The sequence below is a fragment of the Hydra viridissima genome, unplaced genomic scaffold (genome assembly GCF_058129835.1).
Source record: "Hydra viridissima isolate aposymbiotic clone 2 unplaced genomic scaffold, HvirCarnegie_v1 scaffold_17, whole genome shotgun sequence".
In the NCBI taxonomy this organism is placed as follows: Eukaryota; Metazoa; Cnidaria; class Hydrozoa; order Anthoathecata; family Hydridae; genus Hydra; species Hydra viridissima.
Genome location: NW_028324316.1, coordinates 826,267 through 844,216, shown reverse-complemented (window position 1 = coordinate 844,216; position 17,950 = coordinate 826,267). Strand labels below are relative to the sequence as shown.

Genomic DNA, 17,950 nt, shown 5'->3' with positions numbered 1-17,950 from the left:
GAACTGTTTGGGCAAAGACCTAGAATTTACATCAGAAGAACAACAAAAGAAAAAATGATCCCAGAGTGTTTAGTGCCGACAATCAAGCATGGTGGTGGGTCAGTTATGGTATGGGGATGTTTTTCTTCAGCTGGTGTAGGTGACCTAGTTAAAATTGAGGATATTATGAAAAAAAAACAATATAAAACAATTCTAGAAAACAATGCTATACCTTCTAGCTTAAGAACTATTGGTCGTGGTTTTGTTTTTATGCAGGACAATGACCCTAAACACACCTCAAAATTATGTAAGAATTATATAAAGGAACAAGAGGATAATGGTGTCCTCAAAAACATGACCTAGCCAGCCCAATCACCAGATTTGAACCCAATAGAGTTACTGTGGGAAGAATCGGACAGAAAGGTCAGACAAAAATGCCCAACATCCCAAGAGCACCTGTAGCAAATATTAGAAGAATCCTGGTTATCAATTACACCCGAAATAATAAATAAATTAATAAATAGGATGCCACGGATCGCAAAAAAAAAAGATAAAAACTCGTGGGTTATTTTTTGACGAAAAGACAGTTTAATAATAATAGTGTTGTTAGTATTTTTTTTATTTCATTTTTTTTCTTTTTTTTTTTTCTTAAATAGTAACTATATATATCTTTTAAAAAATAAATATGATATTTGAATTTTATTCAAATAATTATGGGAGTTTGAATTAAAAAATTAAACAAAATCTAAGTGTCCAGAAACTTTTGGCCTGCAGTGTATATTATGGAGCTAATAGAGTAGTAGAGGCAAAAAATGGCGACATATCGGAAAAAATACTCAAAAAATACACAAAATTAAGCCTGGTGAATGAAGGACCAAGAAGTTGAATGAAACCAGACCTTGACAAAAAATTTTATTTCAGCTTTTTTATATTTCGCTATAGTTTTTTTAGTCATTTTAAAATTAACGTTACAGGTGTATTTTATTATTGACGGAACTTTGTTTACACGAAAAAAGTTCCCAAATTTACAAATGTTTATCTTGGAAAAATGATGGAAATCTATTCGTGCCGACAACTAATTTCCTTTACCTTGGTGTAATTTGTCTAGTAATTTGTCAACGCGTGAAGTAGTTACTTTATCCTGAACAGTCTTATTAAACAAATGCTATAAAAGTTTAAACTAATACCACGTGATCAGAGTTTCTGTTTTAAATCTGTGGGCAGCCATTTTAATAGATTTTTTTGTTGACGGGTGAAATTTAGAGTTTATCGGAAACTCGCATGGTTCGCTGATTTCTGCGGCCTCAAAGACGGCAAAAACTACAAATTTGACAAACAACAATTTGATTTTTTAAGTCAAAAAATTCAAAGTTGTTAATAAAAAAAAATTTTATGCATACCTTTAACGCGTAAATTGCGCACATAAGCATTAATGCGCGCGTTTGGTTTGGTTTAGCATTAAAAATTGATAATTGTTAAAATTCTAGAATCATCCTAAACACTTCACATTACTCTACTTTATATTTGTATTACAATAGTTTTTAAGGTATATTGATACACAGAGGAAAAAAACATGATTTCAAGTATTTTATATTTTACTAATTACATTACAACGTTTTTAATAACTTCATCTCATAATGGTTTTCCTTAACAACTCATGGCCTACTATATAACACGGCCGGATTTGTTGCCTTGAACGCAAAAAATTAGTGGGCCGAAAAAACACGAGTTTGAAGTTTACAATGAACCGATTTAACAATCTTAAATTAAACTTTTTTTAATTCAAGTAATACTTTATTTTGCAATGCCAAAAAAGTGTTGTGTTGTTGGTTGTAGAAGTAATTATAAGCGAAAGATTGAAGAATGTTCCAGTAACAGCAACCACGTAACATACAAAACTGTGTTTAGTTTTCCTGATAGCAATCAGTTAGATCTTCGAAATTGTTGGATTAAGTTTGTCAACCGAGCTGATTGGAGCCCCACAGAAAACTCAGTTATATGTATTGATCACTTTGAAGATAAATATTTGAAAAGAGGTAAACGTATAACATTGAATTATTGCGAAAATCCTATACCAACAATTATTACCAACCAAAACATCCTATCAAAGCCATCTTTAATTCAATCAACCTCAGCTTTACGTAAGCCCCCTGCAGTTCGTATATATTCTCATCCTTTTCTCGATGAAACATACGATTTTAGAAAACATGATACAATTAAAAGCATTATAGATCTTAATGAAAGTTTTTGTCCAGCAGGATTTTTATTTAAACTAGTTGATAACCGTGTGTTATTTCTTCGAATTTATTTCGACGACGGGGATGTTACTCCTAACATTGACAGTATTACTATTGATAAAGACTTACATGTAAAGCTACATATGAAAGATATCCCAGTTCCATTGCCTAAATGGTTTAGAGAAGGCAGTGTTTGTAAATTGACCAGTGCCAGTATGCTTGTTAATTTTGTTTCTTATATGCATGAAGTTGCAAAGAACGTATCAAAAAGTGTATTATCAGATTTATATAAATTATCTCTTTATAAACCACAAGGACGTCCAATCTACACAAATGAAATCATTAGATTTTCTCTAATGCACAGATATACATCAAAACAGGCTTATACTTTGCTATTAGAAGAGTTTCCACTTCCTTCGTTGTCTTATTTAAAATCACTTTCAAAGGGTGGCATTGATCCATTATCAGGATTATTATTACTTTTGGAAAATGGTAGTATTAGTGCTGACTGTGTTGTTTTAATTGATAGATGTATTTACAAAAAGGTGTCCAATATCATGGAGGAAGTTTAATTGGTGCTGATGATGATGGTAATTTCTATTCTGGTATAGTTGTGTTCATGGTGGTTAGCTTGAAAGAATCTATCCCTTTGTAATTAAGGCCTGTCTAGAATTTCAAATTTCTGGTTCTATGATTAGTTCACATATAGAAGAAACGTTAGATACTTTATATAAAGCATCTTTTAATGTACGAGCTATAACAACTGACAATCATGCAACAAATGTTTCAGCATTTAAAATTCTACGTTTAAAGTTTGGTGAACAAGATAATGAAATATATTTTACTTTTATGGGACACCGGGTTTACAATTTATATGACAGTGTTCATTTACTGAAAAACATTAGAAATAATTTATTAAATTCAAAACGGTTTGTATTTCCACTTTTTGATTTTATTGAGTTTGATGATATTATTCATGTTGAAGCTGGAGAAATTTCTTGGAGTTTATTGCATAATGTTTATGAGAAAGATGAATTGTTACCTGCTAACTTAAAAAAAGCTTTCAAATTGTCTGCCCAAACTTTACATCCAGGAAGCAACAAACAAAGTGTTCCTTTAGCTTTAAATATTTTTGATGAAACCACCTCTGCTGCAATCATCAGCTATTTTCCAAACGAAACTGCAGCTGCTGGATTTCTAAGGCTTATTAATATTTGGTGGACTATTTCTAATTCAAAGGTAATGTTTAATACAAACAATAGGATTGGTAATGCAGCTATTCCAGGTGACAAAAAGTCACAATTTTTTCGAGTTTTTGCAACATGGATTAATGAATGGAAAAACTTGCAGTTTCAAAGATGTAATAAGTATACTTTATCTGCTCAAACAACTAATGCATTAATTACAACACTGAAGGGTACTGCAAGTCTGATTGAAGATTTATTTTCAGAAGGATATAAATATGTTTTAACTAGCAGGTTTCAAACTGATCCATTAGAAAGACATTTCAGTAAATATCGACAAATGAGCGGTGGAAGATTTTTAGTCAGTTTACGTGAAGTTCAAAGCTCTGAAAAGATATTATGCATGAAATCCTTAATTAAAGCCAATATCAATTGTTGGACGAGCAATCTTAAACTTGATACAAAAATTGACAAAAATGAACTTTTAATAAAATTGGAAAAATATAGCAATGAAATTCAAGAGAATGAGCTTTGTCATGACTCTTACGAAGTTGCAATCAATATATCTGGTTACATCACGAAAAAGATTGGGGATAAATATAACTGTTCTAACTGTCTGAAATCATTAAGTTTCAATAAAGTCCCAACAGAATATCTGGAAATTCTTTCACGTGGTGGTTTAACAAAACCTTCCAAAGAATTAGCTAACTATGTTTGTAATGGGTTTATAATTCAGGACACTGTAAAGAAAATGTTATTAAAGTATTCCCATGATATAAAAAATGCATCCTTGCTAGCGCTAGAAAAATATCAACCAAGTGATAGTGATTTTATGTGTATAGAACATGAGGAATGGGGAAGGCATTTGGTAAACACAATTATTACCAACATATATTTTAACAATGAGCAACAAATTAAAAATGGAAACATTAGAAAAAATGAAGTTGCTGCCTTTAAAGTTCGACAAACCAAAAAAGCTAAATGAATAAACCCATAACAACATAGTATATGTATATTGTTTTTTTGAGAAACAAAAGAAACTTGACTTGATTAATCTTTTTGTAATATATGTAAATGCTTTCAGTAAATGTGTACATTTAAAAATTATGCTAGTTTTACTAACATTTTTGTTAATTTTAGTTGTTTGAACCAATAATTTTAAGACTAAGATTTTGTAGATTAAAATTGATGGCTAAAATAGATAGTTCATTCGGCTTAATGCAATCATGATTTATTATTAGCTAACTGTTTTAGTGTTTGAAGGTTAAGAATTTTGGTAATAGTAATAATTATAGCTAAGAGCAAATTATTTAAATATTATTAATGTCTTTATAGAATTACCTTCAGGTTTTGATTCAAAAGCTAAAAACCTAAAATCGGCCTACTAATTTTTTGCATTCAAGGCAACAAATCCGGCCGTGTTATATAGTAGGCCATGAACAACTTTTACGTTTTCAAAAAGATTGATACCTTGGGATTTCGGCTTGATACCTTGGAATTTCGGCTTGATACCTTGGGATTTCGGCTTGATACCTTGGGATTTTAATTTGCAAGAAAGTAGTGCATCTAATTGATTACACTACTTAAGATTGATAGTGTTGTCACGTGTCTAGAGCTTCTTATCTGTTTATTCAAACTCTCCAGTGCATCCTTCAACTATGTACAAATAGGCAAATAAAGTTCTTGTGGTATGAAAGAACGATACAAGAAAGTTTTTGTACAGTGGGAAGTGTAATATACCAGTTGTACAAACTAACTATAATTTTAATTGTTTCAGTGCTGTATAATTCTAATTCATTGATATAAATGAGACCTCCACAAGATGCGCTTGTCGGCAATCATTTTGCAATATTTTGATTAAATCACAATCAACTAAAGTAGTTTCAGCAAAATAATCACCTTTTATGTTTTTATGATTTTTAAATGTTCCCCAGGCAGTACTGTCATTATTGCTATTGGTTTCTTTTTGTTTATCGCTGATTTCATAGTTCATTTTTAATGCATCAGCTTCTTTTGTACTCGTTTATAAGGGAAAAGTTTAATACAATTTATTTTTTACTTCTTTTGATCTTTAAAACAGCAAACTTTTTAAAAACCAGCAACATTTTCACTCCTTGCAGAAGCTAAAGCTAGAGCGTTAGGATATTTATCAGATTTTTTTATCTTTTCTATTTTGCCTTGCTCTCCAAGGACCCCACAACAATATTACGTTTTCAACTTTCCTGCAACTTTATTAAAAAGGAGAAAAATTTTCTGGTTTAAAATTTTTTTCTGAGGCGAAATAGAAGCTGTGTTCAGCTGGAAAACATTCGTGAAAATGTTTTATTTCAAAATTTCGTTCCTTTTTTCCTGCTTTAAGTTGAATATCGTTGGCGACCTTCCACCACCATCTGACAAACGTTTTGAAAATATTGTAATAATCGCTTTATTGCTTTTTCTTGTGCAATCTTCAAGGCAATTTATACATTTTTTGAATCCCATTTTCCATTCGAAAATTATTTTATACAACCCAAGAAAATATGGTTGGTAAATCAGATCATACATTATACCACCAGCTGTAAAGTTCGTCTTATAAATCAGTCCTTGCTTTGTCTGAGATTGCAATGTGGGCATCGAACCGATAATTGCTATTACAATTTTTTTGTTAAACGGAGGAAAAATTATGCGATGCCACACGTCAAATCTATAGATGATGTCTGCTTTAATTAACTCAGAATCATTGTGACAGGCACTTGAAAATTTTTCTTGCGTCAGCTTCAAATGCTTTTTAGAATATCCTGCAATGAGATATTTTTGCAATCCGTTTAGTTTTTTGTTTCTGTATTCTCAGCTGATATATTTTAAACCTGCTTTTGGCGACATTTTTTTATGCGGTCGGCTTTAGGTTTAAAGTGAAATCCGATCCCCAATATAACAACAGACTTTTGTTAAATAGTGACTTGTTTGGGTTTAAATAGACATAGCATAGTTGGAGGCAATACAACTGTGAAGTTCTTTTCGTTAAAATTAGTGATACTCTTTACGCAGATGTTACTCAAAATATTGTTCTTTTTATTACGGTGAAAAAATTTCACACAAGTTGCTATAACAACAGTGATGTTAGTGTTACAAATGATTGACATAATGTAGAATAAGATAGTGAATAGATTAGACTCGAATTTCCGGTCACTTTTCTTAGTCGATTCGATCGAAGCTTCGTAAATGTTTACCACTTAAACGTGTATGCAAATGTAATGCAAATGCATGTAAAAACATTCTTCAAACTTTAAATTTACCAAAAAAAGTGCAAGAAAATTTCAAAACTTTTTATTAATTTTAATTAAAACATCATTTTGTTAACATTGGTATTTATAGTGTATTTTCAAAAACCAAAAATAAAATAATTGTCAAAATTATGAAAGAAATTATCGATACAAATATAAGATAATAAAGATTTAAAACACTTGATCTCTTAAATATGCTCCAGCAGAACTTTCGTTCAGTGACTTTTCCATATCAGTAAAACCCAGTTCTTTGAATGTTTTTAATTTAACTTTGACATCCCGAACGTAACGTAACACCTGCTTCATGTTACTAATGGCAACCGAACTTTTGTTTAATCTTGCTCTAAAAATGGCATGTAAAACTGTTACATAAAATGACGCATAAAGAGCTTTGTTAGGTAAAATTAATTTAGTTCAAAAGTTTCGTTTGGATTTTTGTCTTGCTCATCCCAACAAATATATTCTAAAAAACATTGTAACTTACTTTAGAGCCAACTCTGTGACAATAGATGATGACAAATATTGATAGCAAATAAACTGCTGCAGGTAATTAAAATTCGCCTTCGTTAGGACTATTTCATACAAAGGATCAATCCAAATCGACAAATCATTTAAACCATATGTTTCAGCGACCAGAAAAGCCTACAATAGAAAAAAGTACTAAATAGAAAGATCAAAAAAAACAATTTGACTCCTTTATTCAATATTTGACTCCCTTATTCCATATTGTACAGGGTTAATTTCGATGTAATACAATAGAAAAAAGTACTAAATAGAAAGATCAAAAAAAACAATTTGACTCCTTTATTCAATATTTGACTCCCTTATTCCATATTGTACAGGGTTAATTTCGATGTAATACATGTTATAAAATATACTTTGAATTTGAAAATTAAACTTTTAAACATGAATATCAATCATTTCGACTCTGTCGACATCCAAAATAAATGCCAAACATTTTGACATAACACTGTCGACATCACAAATGAGAAAAAGATATATGACAACAAAGGAGTAAAAAAAAAACCTCTAGGAAATTTTCGTGCTCATTTAAAAATTGCTTCACTTGTTGAATGGACAATCCCAGAATGCAGCACGCAGACGGTAGTAAGTGAATCTGCAACTCAACGAGACGCGCAGTTTGCAAACATTTGTGAGCCTGTAGATGACAATCATCCTAAAAACGATCACTTTACTGATATTATACATATAATACTATAATACTATTCAATGAACATTTCTATTTGAAATAATCTTTTAATAGACTTTCCTTATAAAAGATTGTTTATTGTGAAATCGCGATTTTAAGCCTACTTCCGATACTTCTGTCCAATCAAATTTAAGCTCTCGCGAGGTTGAAGTTTTTTTAATTTCTTTTACTGTTAATTACCTTCTGAAAATAATCAGCTGCGTAAGACAGATATTGTTGAATATCCTTCAATTCAGGGACAACTTCTTTGGAAGATCCTAATAATAATAATAATAAAAAAAGAATATGCGATGAAACAATATGATGACGATTAAGGTTAATTTCGTGATCGTTTAGTATTAGTTTTATAAAAGACATTAGTAGAATCTTCAGTAAATAAACAGTCAACATCTGAAAACCTGCACTCAGTTTCTCTAGAACAAGTTTTATTTTACTCTCGACTTCTTTCAGGATTTGTTCAGCGTGTTCCCGATACATACCAAAACCAACTAAGATTAATTTAAAGTTATCTTTGTCATCTTCATGATATGTTAACATGAAATCAATCAATGCTTGCTTTAACTTTCCTTCCTAAAAATTAATACATCAAAAGACATTGGTTCAAATACCACCAGATCTAGCGCACATTTACATCCGAACTGTTCAATTCAAAATTCAAAACAGAACGCAAATATTAAAAAATAGAATATACGTTAAGAATCCCTTTTCTGCAAAGACTTTCAAAGTGATGATGATTGTACAGAGTTTCGATAACATAAAACATCTCCTTAAAGCGTCCAATGTGTGTTAGCAAACGCACGAGAAGATTGTATTGATGGTCTGAAGCCAACAACTTAGTGGATATGCGAGCAGCTTTTAAGATACCAACGATTCCTTCCATATCACAACAAATGGTAAAACAGTGATGCGCGTATATTAAGAGATCCACTGAGTATTTCCAATCTTTAAAGAGAAGAAACATTTTTTACTCATAATGCTCAGTACAACGGAAGCACAACAAAGAAAAATAATAATTTCCACCATTTTAAAAACGGATGATCCACGCTTACCTTTCGCTCGATTATCATTCATCTCTCTGGATATTTCATGCATTTCTTTAAGAATCTTTTGACCAACACTCGACGGTTGATTAGTTAACTGAAGTAGTGATACAATATCATCAAAGGAAGGTAACTTTATATCTTCGTTGCTACCAGCTGTTGTATTGAGCTGTTCAGCTGTAAAACGGTCTAAAAAAAATTCCGCTGTTCATAAAAATTCTTAAACAAATTAACAAAAATGGTCGTAAAATAAATTAAAATGTAAACGAATAATACCAACACTACAACAGATCTTTATCATGCTGATCATGGAGTCTGCAACAAAAGTGGCCACCTGCGAAAAGAAAAATGACATATGTTTTTAAAATCGAAGAATTTTAAGCCGAAAAAAAATGTCAGTTAAAACGCCGGCTTTTATAAAGGGTGTTGATTAACAAATTGAGACTGTCATTATTTTTAAAATCATTTTAAAAATTAAAGGAGAAATAAAAACAACATACTTCTGTACTCTCGAGTGAAAACACTTTTATATACAACTTGGATAATTTTCTTCGTTTATCAAAATCTGAATCCAATAGTTTTTTTAGTGTATCAAAATGATCCTGATTTGCTATTTCATCATATGTTACTTGTAAAGCCTAGAATAAGTAGCAAAAAATAGCGAAACAATAACAGTGTTCAAAACTAAAAGACCACAGTCAAAAAAACTGCAATGCGTGTCTTGAATTTCAAACAATAAAATTCATGAAAAAACCTCCTAAATTTGAAACAACAGAAAGATGAAACATTTCTCACGCTTGCAACTTCAAACATCAACAGCTCTCTTTCACAGCTCTTTTTTCCGTATTTTGCACGCATGGTTAACTTTTTCAAAGCATTGCGAACATCTTCAATAAAAACAAAGTCGTGCATTTCACCTAATGGAGTGCAGCTCAAATTTATGCTGGATATGCTTGCAGCTCGTGAAAAACCGACACTCAAATCAAATATGCTGGATATAGAAGCATGGCTGCTTGTCGTGGACGCAAGAATTGCTTTTACATTATTGCTCACTAGCTCAACACTTAGATTGCCTTGTGCAAGTAACTTGCATGTCTGCAACAACAAAAAAACGTTTTTTACAAAAGAAACAATTTTAAACTTTTAAACTTTACAAAACACTCTTTGTTTATCAAGAATACATTAAAAAACTTTGTCCGTTTTAACATTTTTTACAAATTTAAGTACATTAAGTAAAAAAACATGCAAATTAAACTTTTTCATTGTAAAACGTTTAAACAAAGTTAAGTCATACTTTAACAACATCAAGATTAGTTGAAGTTTTCTTAAATAAAACTGCAATTCTTGATGCTTCTGCAACACAATCGCAATCCAGCAAACAATTTATAAGATCATGGTATGCGTCCAGCTCCTAAATTTCATTCCAAGGAAAGATGCAGCTTTTAACTACTTCTTTCGTTTGCAATGGCACATAATGTATAAATCTTAAGCAACTCATCTTAGTAAAACAATTTATAATACTTGATAATAAATATATTATCATAACAAGAAGATTATCTTAATAAAATATTGTATTAGAGAAAAATAAGTGTAAAGTGTTGCACCTGCTCGTTACTAAACTCAAATACAATTGGATCACTTGTGTCATTTTTAGCTATAAACTCCAAATCGAGTTCTCTTATGAAAGCAGGTGATTGATTGAATGATGGTTCTTTAGTAAAATTATAAACATCATCTTGTTTATTCTAAAGTTATTGGAAAACTATTTCAAAAAAGAAATTTAAAAATTTAAAAAAAAAAAAAAGGAAAATGATGAATGAAGAACCAGTCTAAAAAATACTTAAGAATAAAAATTTCAAAAATTATTCAAAATACACAGAGCATTGTTCAAAATCTCAACAAAAAAAAAAAAGAGAAAGAAAACAAGGATTTTTTTTTACATTAAAGTAGAGATCACATCAAGTCTTTAAAATCTTTCAAACCAAAAAACTTTCAATTACCAATATTCCAACAAGAGATTTAACTTTGTAGAACCACATCAGTTTATACAACTTGAGCAATTTGTTGCTGTCAGCTGACTTATTGAAAGAGTACCATTTCAATGAGTACATCAAAAGGGAAGCTTTTTCTCCATAGGATAAGGATGAATCGTTTGCTACTAACTGCTGAAGGGGAAAAAAAAAGTTTTTCCTTCATATTATCAAATTTTTTATGAGCAGCAAATTAAAAAAAAAAAAAGAATTAAGATTATGACAAAAATTAAATTACTTCAAAAAAGGAGCCAGCAACTTCTGGTAGACAGCTGCTTTCAAAAAACAAGTGATCTGTTTTCTTCCAAAAGGAATTCCTGATGTGAAGATCACTCCATAAGCATGTTTTCTCTAAAGAACTAAGGTCCTCCCTCACCTTAAAAAGTAAAACGTCTTTAGAGAAACATCAGTTGTTAAGGTAAATTGTATTTTTTAAACATTGCAATTACCTTGCATGTAATAACATCAGCAGCAAAAGGAAGCTCGAATAAATCTGCTAAGAGGCATGCTTGATCATACGCTCTATTCTCAAGCATTATTGAAAACACTTTTTTGATTTCTTGATAGAGTTTAACCTTGTCAATTGTAAAAAGACTTTGGAGTTGGTAAGTAATGTTTGCATTGTAAATAATATGAACAGTCTTTTTCAAAAGGTTAAAATCAGGAACTAAAGTGAGAAAATTAAAAGAAAAATGAAGAACAAAAAAAAATATATCAAAGCATTTTTTTATTTGCTTTTTTCAACTTTTTTGATTAATATGGCATAATGATCAGATTGCATAAGATAATGTTATATATATATAACAAATGAAATTCTCTGATACACATTCATGAGTGGAACTCATGAGATCAGGCAGCTTGGCACACCAGAATCAACAAAAGTTAATTTTATTTGTCTCTGTTATTTGTATAAAACATGTTTATCTTTATGAAATTGATGACAAAAGATTAAAAAAAAAATATTCTTAAAATCATTTTTGAGAGAAGACAATAAAACCTGGAAAAATAATTCCTGTACTTTAACCTCATATTCAGGCTGCCTAAATGTTTAGAAATAAGATTTATGAGTCAAGAAGACCTAACTTCTAACCTAAATTCTAATCTAACTAATGGGAATAAATAAAAACTTTTGTTCAAAATACCAGGGATCAAAGATTATTCTTCTCTGGTATTTTGAGGAAAAAGTTTCTTTTTTTTCCTGGTTTTTTCTCAAGTGCTTTCAACAAATTCAGCATACAATTAATTTTTTTATAAAAATACCAGTGAAAAATTTTTTATCATTTCCACTTGTCAATTACTTGAAGTTCCTGACATTACAGGGTGTAGCAGTGATTTGCAGATTAATTTTTGGCTTTGTGATGTAAATAAAAAAATTCCCAAAATTTGTTTTTCTTGGTTAATTTAAAATGAACTTTTGATTTGAGTAAAATTATGACAAAAAAACATTTTTAGTTGTAAAATTTTACAATAGAAGCCAAAAGGACTGAAGTTTTAAATTTGATTCACGCAGGCTTGCCTGCACATGAAGTGATTCATATTTCTGGAGTGTTTAAAACTACATTTTCTCAATGTGACACCCAAATGCTCGTTGAGAATCCCAAATGCTCTCTTCAGTGAACAAAAAAGTTGATAAAAAGTTCCCTGAAAAACTTAAAAAGCATATTGAAAAAAATCCTACTATGTTAATTAGAAAGAAGCAAAACTGTTCAATGTTGATGAGAGGACAGTCAGAAGAACTCTAAAAACAATTAGAAAAGTCAGTGTGGCCACACCTACATACCAACTTTTGACAAAAGGCTAAAAACTTTGAGATTGGAGCGATGAAAGAGGCTTCTGAATCAGATTAAAAGCAATACTTCATCAACAGTCAGATTTTTCTCAGATGAAAAACTTTTTAGAGTTGTCTCTAAAACTGATCAATAGGCAAAATGACAGATTCATTGTGCAGAAGGGTGACAGGGTACCACCTGTGTGTCACACCAAGCACCTTCAATCCATCATGATGCTGGGAATTATTGCTTCTAATGGAGAGAAATGTCCATCAATCTACATCAAAGAGAAAGAAAAAGTTACCTCTGATGTGTATATCAGGTTACTAAAATGTTATGTGGTGCCATGACTGAAGACATTCCTAGAAGGCAATTAAATCTTTCAACAGGACAATTCACTCTGTCATGGGTCCGAAAAAATCCAACAATATCTTTAGGACAATATGGGTAACCTCTGGCCCTAATACTTTTGGCCACCATCCAGTCCTGACCTGAAGCCCCTTGACTATAGTCTGTGGAGCATAGTTGAGAATAAGGCTTGCATAAAGGCCATCTCAAGTGTCAAGTCACTAAAGTTATTCATTATCTGTGCTTGGAACTCAATGTCAAGGGGCTATATAATCAGTACCTACCAGTCCTTCCTTTTTAGGCTTGAGGCAGTGATCAAAAAAAAGGAGACCTAATTGAATGTAGGAAATTAAGGTAGGAAAAACATTTACCTTCAAATTTTCATATATTAATATTCCAACAATATAATTTTTGAAAGCTTTAAAAATTCATTTTACAAAATATTCTAAAAATTTTGTAAATCACTGCTGCACCTTGTATAGCACGCTCTTTCAGTCTTCACAGCCCAAAACTTGTTTTTAGTAACATGTTAGCTTACTCTATAAAAACTGTAGAATGTTGTAAGTTGATCAAACAGTTTAAATATTTAAAGTCTTTAAATATAAAATTTGAAAAATTTGAAGTAAAACTTAAATATATTGAAATGTCATAAAATGTTAAACAACTGAAACGTCATAAAATGTTCAACAATTTAAATTTGTAAAATGATACAAAAAAATTTGATCTGCTTTTATTACAAATACCATTCAATCAAATTTTTTGATATTTTCAAGTGATGCTAGGTTGTGGAATGTAGGTTAAGGTAAATATTGAAGCTTATAAAGTTAAAAAATATTGAAGCCTATAAAGTTAAAAATTAAACTAAACAGCTCAATACTTAACTTAGTTTTTGATTGGAGTATTTGAAGCGTGAATTGCTTTTAATTGGTCCATTGAAAAACAAAGCAAAATTTTTGAAAAAAATTTTGTTCGTACTTAAGCCTTCTTAATTTTGATTGCCCAAAATATTATAGTAAGGAAAGAAGAATGGTAAATCTCTTTAGACAAGTTAGACTAATTATACTAAGAAAAGTGGAATGGTAGTTCTCTTAGTAATTAAAAATTTAAAAAGTTTCAAATCAGAATCAAAATATTCTGTAAGGCAAGTGTAAGTTTTTAAGAAAAACATGTAAACCCTAAGAAAAGGAGTTAAAACTTTTTTTTTTTTAAACAAACAACTTCCACAACTGAGCTTCTCAGTATCCAATGCAGTACTACTGTACTTATGGTTTATCAAAAACCTTAATTTAAATGATCTACAGGGTAGGACAGCATAACTTAGAACAATTTTTTCTTGAACAATTTTTTTAAATTATGTTTTCAATTGTTTATAATAAAAAAGAAAATTTTTATAAAGTCTCTCAAAACCAAAATATTCAGAGAATCCAAGAGAAAGCTATCTTGGGACATGAACGTTAGACCACGAACCATAAGGGCTGTCCATACTGATTTACAGCAGTCATATACAAGGGCCTTAAAACAACTTTTGACCAAAAAATTGAAATCCAGAAGACATGAAAGAGTCAAAAGAGTATTATGCTACTTGAAGATGCATGGACCAACCATAAAAATCTTTTCTGATGAAAAAATATTTACTTTTGATACTGTTTTAAACTGCCTCAACAATTGGTAAATTGCTAAGTTACCTTCTGATATGAAAGGAATCTTTTGAACCAAAGACCCAGCTCATATTATGGTTCTGGGAGTTGTGGTGTTTGATGGGAAAAAATGCCTCTCCATCTTTTTAAGCTGAAGTTTATTACAAGGTCCTACAGTACAAAATTTTTTTCATGGCTGAAGGTGAACTACCCTAATGGGAATTATGTAGATATTGAATAAAAGGTTTTAATATCCCTAAGAATATTAGTTAAATTTATATTTGATGCCAATTAGTTGGTTACTGAAAAATAAATTATTATGTATACCCTGTTTGACTTTCTAAGTTTTGCTGGCCCACCCTGTAAATAACAGAACTTTCCTGCAATTTCAAATAGTTACCTTTTTTGGAAAACTTGTTACCATATTTAGATTCTACAATAATGTTTAACAAACTTTGGACATCATGCTGAGAGTTGCACATAGAAATCATCAAAGTCATGCATTCCTGAGTAAAATCTTCCAAAGTTTCTAATGTTAAATCATGTAAAAATGTCTTTTTGTTAAAGCTTTGTTGAGAAAGTATGAAGTCAGTTTGAAATTTACTCAAAAACTTTACTGATTCAAAATGTTCATTTTTGTTCAAGAATGACTCCAGAAACTCCAAAAAAGATATGAGCAGGTGTCCCTAGTAAAATATACAAATAGCTGATCATTTTAGAACCATAAATTTCTTTTAAAACTTGCATATGAAAAGGTAAAAGAAAGATGTGTACTTGCATAAATATTTGAAACCCCTGCGATGGGAGACTTCCATACTTGATCCTTTGTAAGAATATTTCCTTCACAAGAGCGAGAAGATCCACAGTTTTCCATACATGATTAAACAGTTCTGAACAAGATTAGAAAAAAAGCTGCAATATATTCAAGTTCAATAATTAAATATTACTTTTAAAACACCAAAGTGCTGCCTCACTTATTTCAATAGAGCTTGTTTCAATTGCCTCACTTGTTGAGCAATCCTGGTCATTTGAAACCTTATCTAAAACTACAGATAAGATTTCATAAAAAATCAAGCAAAAAATAACACTGTAAAATTTAAAATCATATAAAAAAGATAAATGCAACAGACTTACTCTGAAGTTTTTTTATCATTGTAGTCCGATCATGATCATCCATATTACACAAATACCAAGTACAAATACAATCCAAATGATTTGCACCCTGGATTTGAAGGAAAAGTTTTTTAATTTTTGCACAGGAAAAGTGATAACTGATTTAAAAATGGAACTAAAAGAAATATCGAAGGGCTCTGGGTGTCTGTGTTACAATATTATTATTATTTTTATAGTTTATTTTCTTTATTTATAATTAATCATTTATTACTATTACTAGTAAAAAAACAACCTTTAAACAAATTCATATTGAAAAAAATATTTCTCTGCATTCAATCTTTATGATAAAAACTTGTTTTCTTTTAACAAAACAAGAGTAACTTATTTTTTTAAAAACTTCCATTTTTCATAACAAATACCTCATAGCAGGCAGCTACAATTGGGAGAAAAGAATGAAAAGAAACATAAGACGAATAAAGTAACGCCTTCCATGGTTGATCACATTTCTCACATTCTAACAAAGTATCTAGAAGATTGCCTGAAAAGCTTGCAATTTCCGGAAGTTTATAACCTATTTTCAAAATAAAATTATTTTGAACCAAAGAATGAACAACAACAAATAAAAGTTTAAAACCAAACAGGGTAGTTGTACAATCATACTTTTTACATTTCCAAAGAGTTAAAAATAAAAACTGCACAAACTTGCTGAACTTGCACTTAAATCTGTTTTGATGATTTCACTCGCAGAATTTTCTTCAGCATCCTTTTTATCAACATTTGGCTCTAATGGTTCACTAGGAGATGAAGCTATTAATTGATCTTTGTTTGTTGCAGCACCAATGCGTGAGTAAAACTGTGCACGAACATCTCTTCTAATGAAACTCTAACGAAAAAAATATGAAGCAATTGGAGAAATACAGAATCATGCTGCTATTCCTTTTTGTGGAGTGCAAGATTACTAAATGCTATCAAGAACTTTGTTTGAGGAAAACCAATATAGAAAATTATATCTAAAATTAAATCAAAGTATTGTAAGATATATAATAATATAATTAAAGTATTGTATTATGGGTCTTTCAAAACCTTAGAATATACAATTAATCCACTGGATAAAAGATACATTTGATTAGTTAAAATTACTTTGATAATGAAATCTTGGTGTGTAAAACCATCTACTTAAGGTCTACAACTTAAAATAAACTTATTTTTATTTTTGAGTTTTACTATAAGAAGTTCTTAAATGGTTCATGCTTCCTGTTAAAACACGTGAATTTGAAAATTCATAAGTTAATATAACTAGAAATTGTAATAAAAGATTTTGATACTAAATCTAAAATTCTAAGAAATTGTTGTTTACTTGGTATTAACATATACCCTGATGTATAATTTGCCCTCATATCTTTGATGTATATGGAAGATGTCTTTTTTTTCTCTCATTTTTCCCATAGTTGATTATACAAGAAAATTTTTTTAAATATTTTTGATTTAATGTAACAATGAAAATTCTTAATGTTTAGAAACAAATTTTTTACAGATTGCAACAAAAGTGCTAGAATTTTAAATGAAACTCAAATGAACTTGAAAAAGTGTTGACTTAAGCCGGTCACATGTTACATTACAATTAACCGCTATTCCAAAGACTTTTATCTATAAAAAGATTCCAAATTAGGGGTGGAAAACAATTAACAGTTGACTAATTTTAAAAAATTCATTAATTTTTATTTTTATCTGGTACTGCTGAGAAATGTAAACAAACACTACACTTTTTATGCAGCAGCAGCAGCAGCAGCCTTCTCAAAAAGTTCATGCTGAAGTTGTAAAAAAACTAGAAGATATTTGTGTCTTAATGTATATTGTTCATTAATATATATTTGTTAATGCATATTGTCACTATGGTTTTAGAATGATTAGAAAAAATGGTCAATGTGTTCAGAAAAAGCAGTTATTACTCTTACTGACAAATTGAATGAGTTTGGCTTGAATTTGACCAATGATAATTTTAGATGTGTTATTGATGGTACATCAGTTACTAAAAAATGGGATGAGAAATTGGAATTATACACTAAGGTTGCCGTTGGAATGGAGTTATGTTGCAGTATGTGATATTCTTTATAAGAAAAAAAATTGAGCAATGGAAACA

At 30.2% G+C, this 17,950-nt stretch overlaps 1 protein-coding gene and 1 pseudogene across 7 annotated transcripts in view; one reads left to right on the top strand and one right to left on the bottom strand.

Annotated features, from left to right (window-relative positions):
- Positions 1–1,619: 1,619 nt before the first annotated feature.
- LOC149876937 (uncharacterized) lies at positions 1,620–4,504 on the top strand (annotated as a pseudogene).
- A 2,190-nt stretch (positions 4,505–6,694) lies between these two features.
- The window catches only part of LOC145182941 (spatacsin-like), a 32,316-nt gene continuing 21,060 nt past the window's right edge, over positions 6,695–17,950 (bottom strand). For 4 of the 7 annotated variants that reach the window (XM_090074549.1, XM_090074552.1, XM_090074551.1 and 1 more), the window contains 21 exons: positions 16,513–16,693; positions 16,230–16,381; positions 15,832–15,919; positions 15,672–15,743; positions 15,472–15,587; positions 15,098–15,383; positions 11,393–11,610; positions 11,182–11,319; positions 10,914–11,078; positions 10,518–10,658; positions 10,208–10,324; positions 9,709–10,008; positions 9,414–9,551; positions 9,190–9,247; positions 8,923–9,102; positions 8,565–8,815; positions 8,272–8,443; positions 8,054–8,130; positions 7,691–7,840; positions 7,148–7,305; positions 6,695–7,006 (listed from right to left, as the gene is read on the bottom strand). In XM_090074549.1, coding sequence (XP_089930675.1) covers positions 6,835–7,006; positions 7,148–7,305; positions 7,691–7,840; positions 8,054–8,130; positions 8,272–8,443; positions 8,565–8,815; positions 8,923–9,102; positions 9,190–9,247; positions 9,414–9,551; positions 9,709–10,008; positions 10,208–10,324; positions 10,518–10,658; positions 10,914–11,078; positions 11,182–11,319; positions 11,393–11,610; positions 15,098–15,383; positions 15,472–15,587; positions 15,672–15,743; positions 15,832–15,919; positions 16,230–16,381; positions 16,513–16,693 — 3,330 coding nt within the window. In that variant the 3' untranslated portion in view covers positions 6,695–6,834. The other 3 variants (XM_090074550.1, XM_090074554.1, XR_016448341.1) reach the window with 3 other exon arrangements.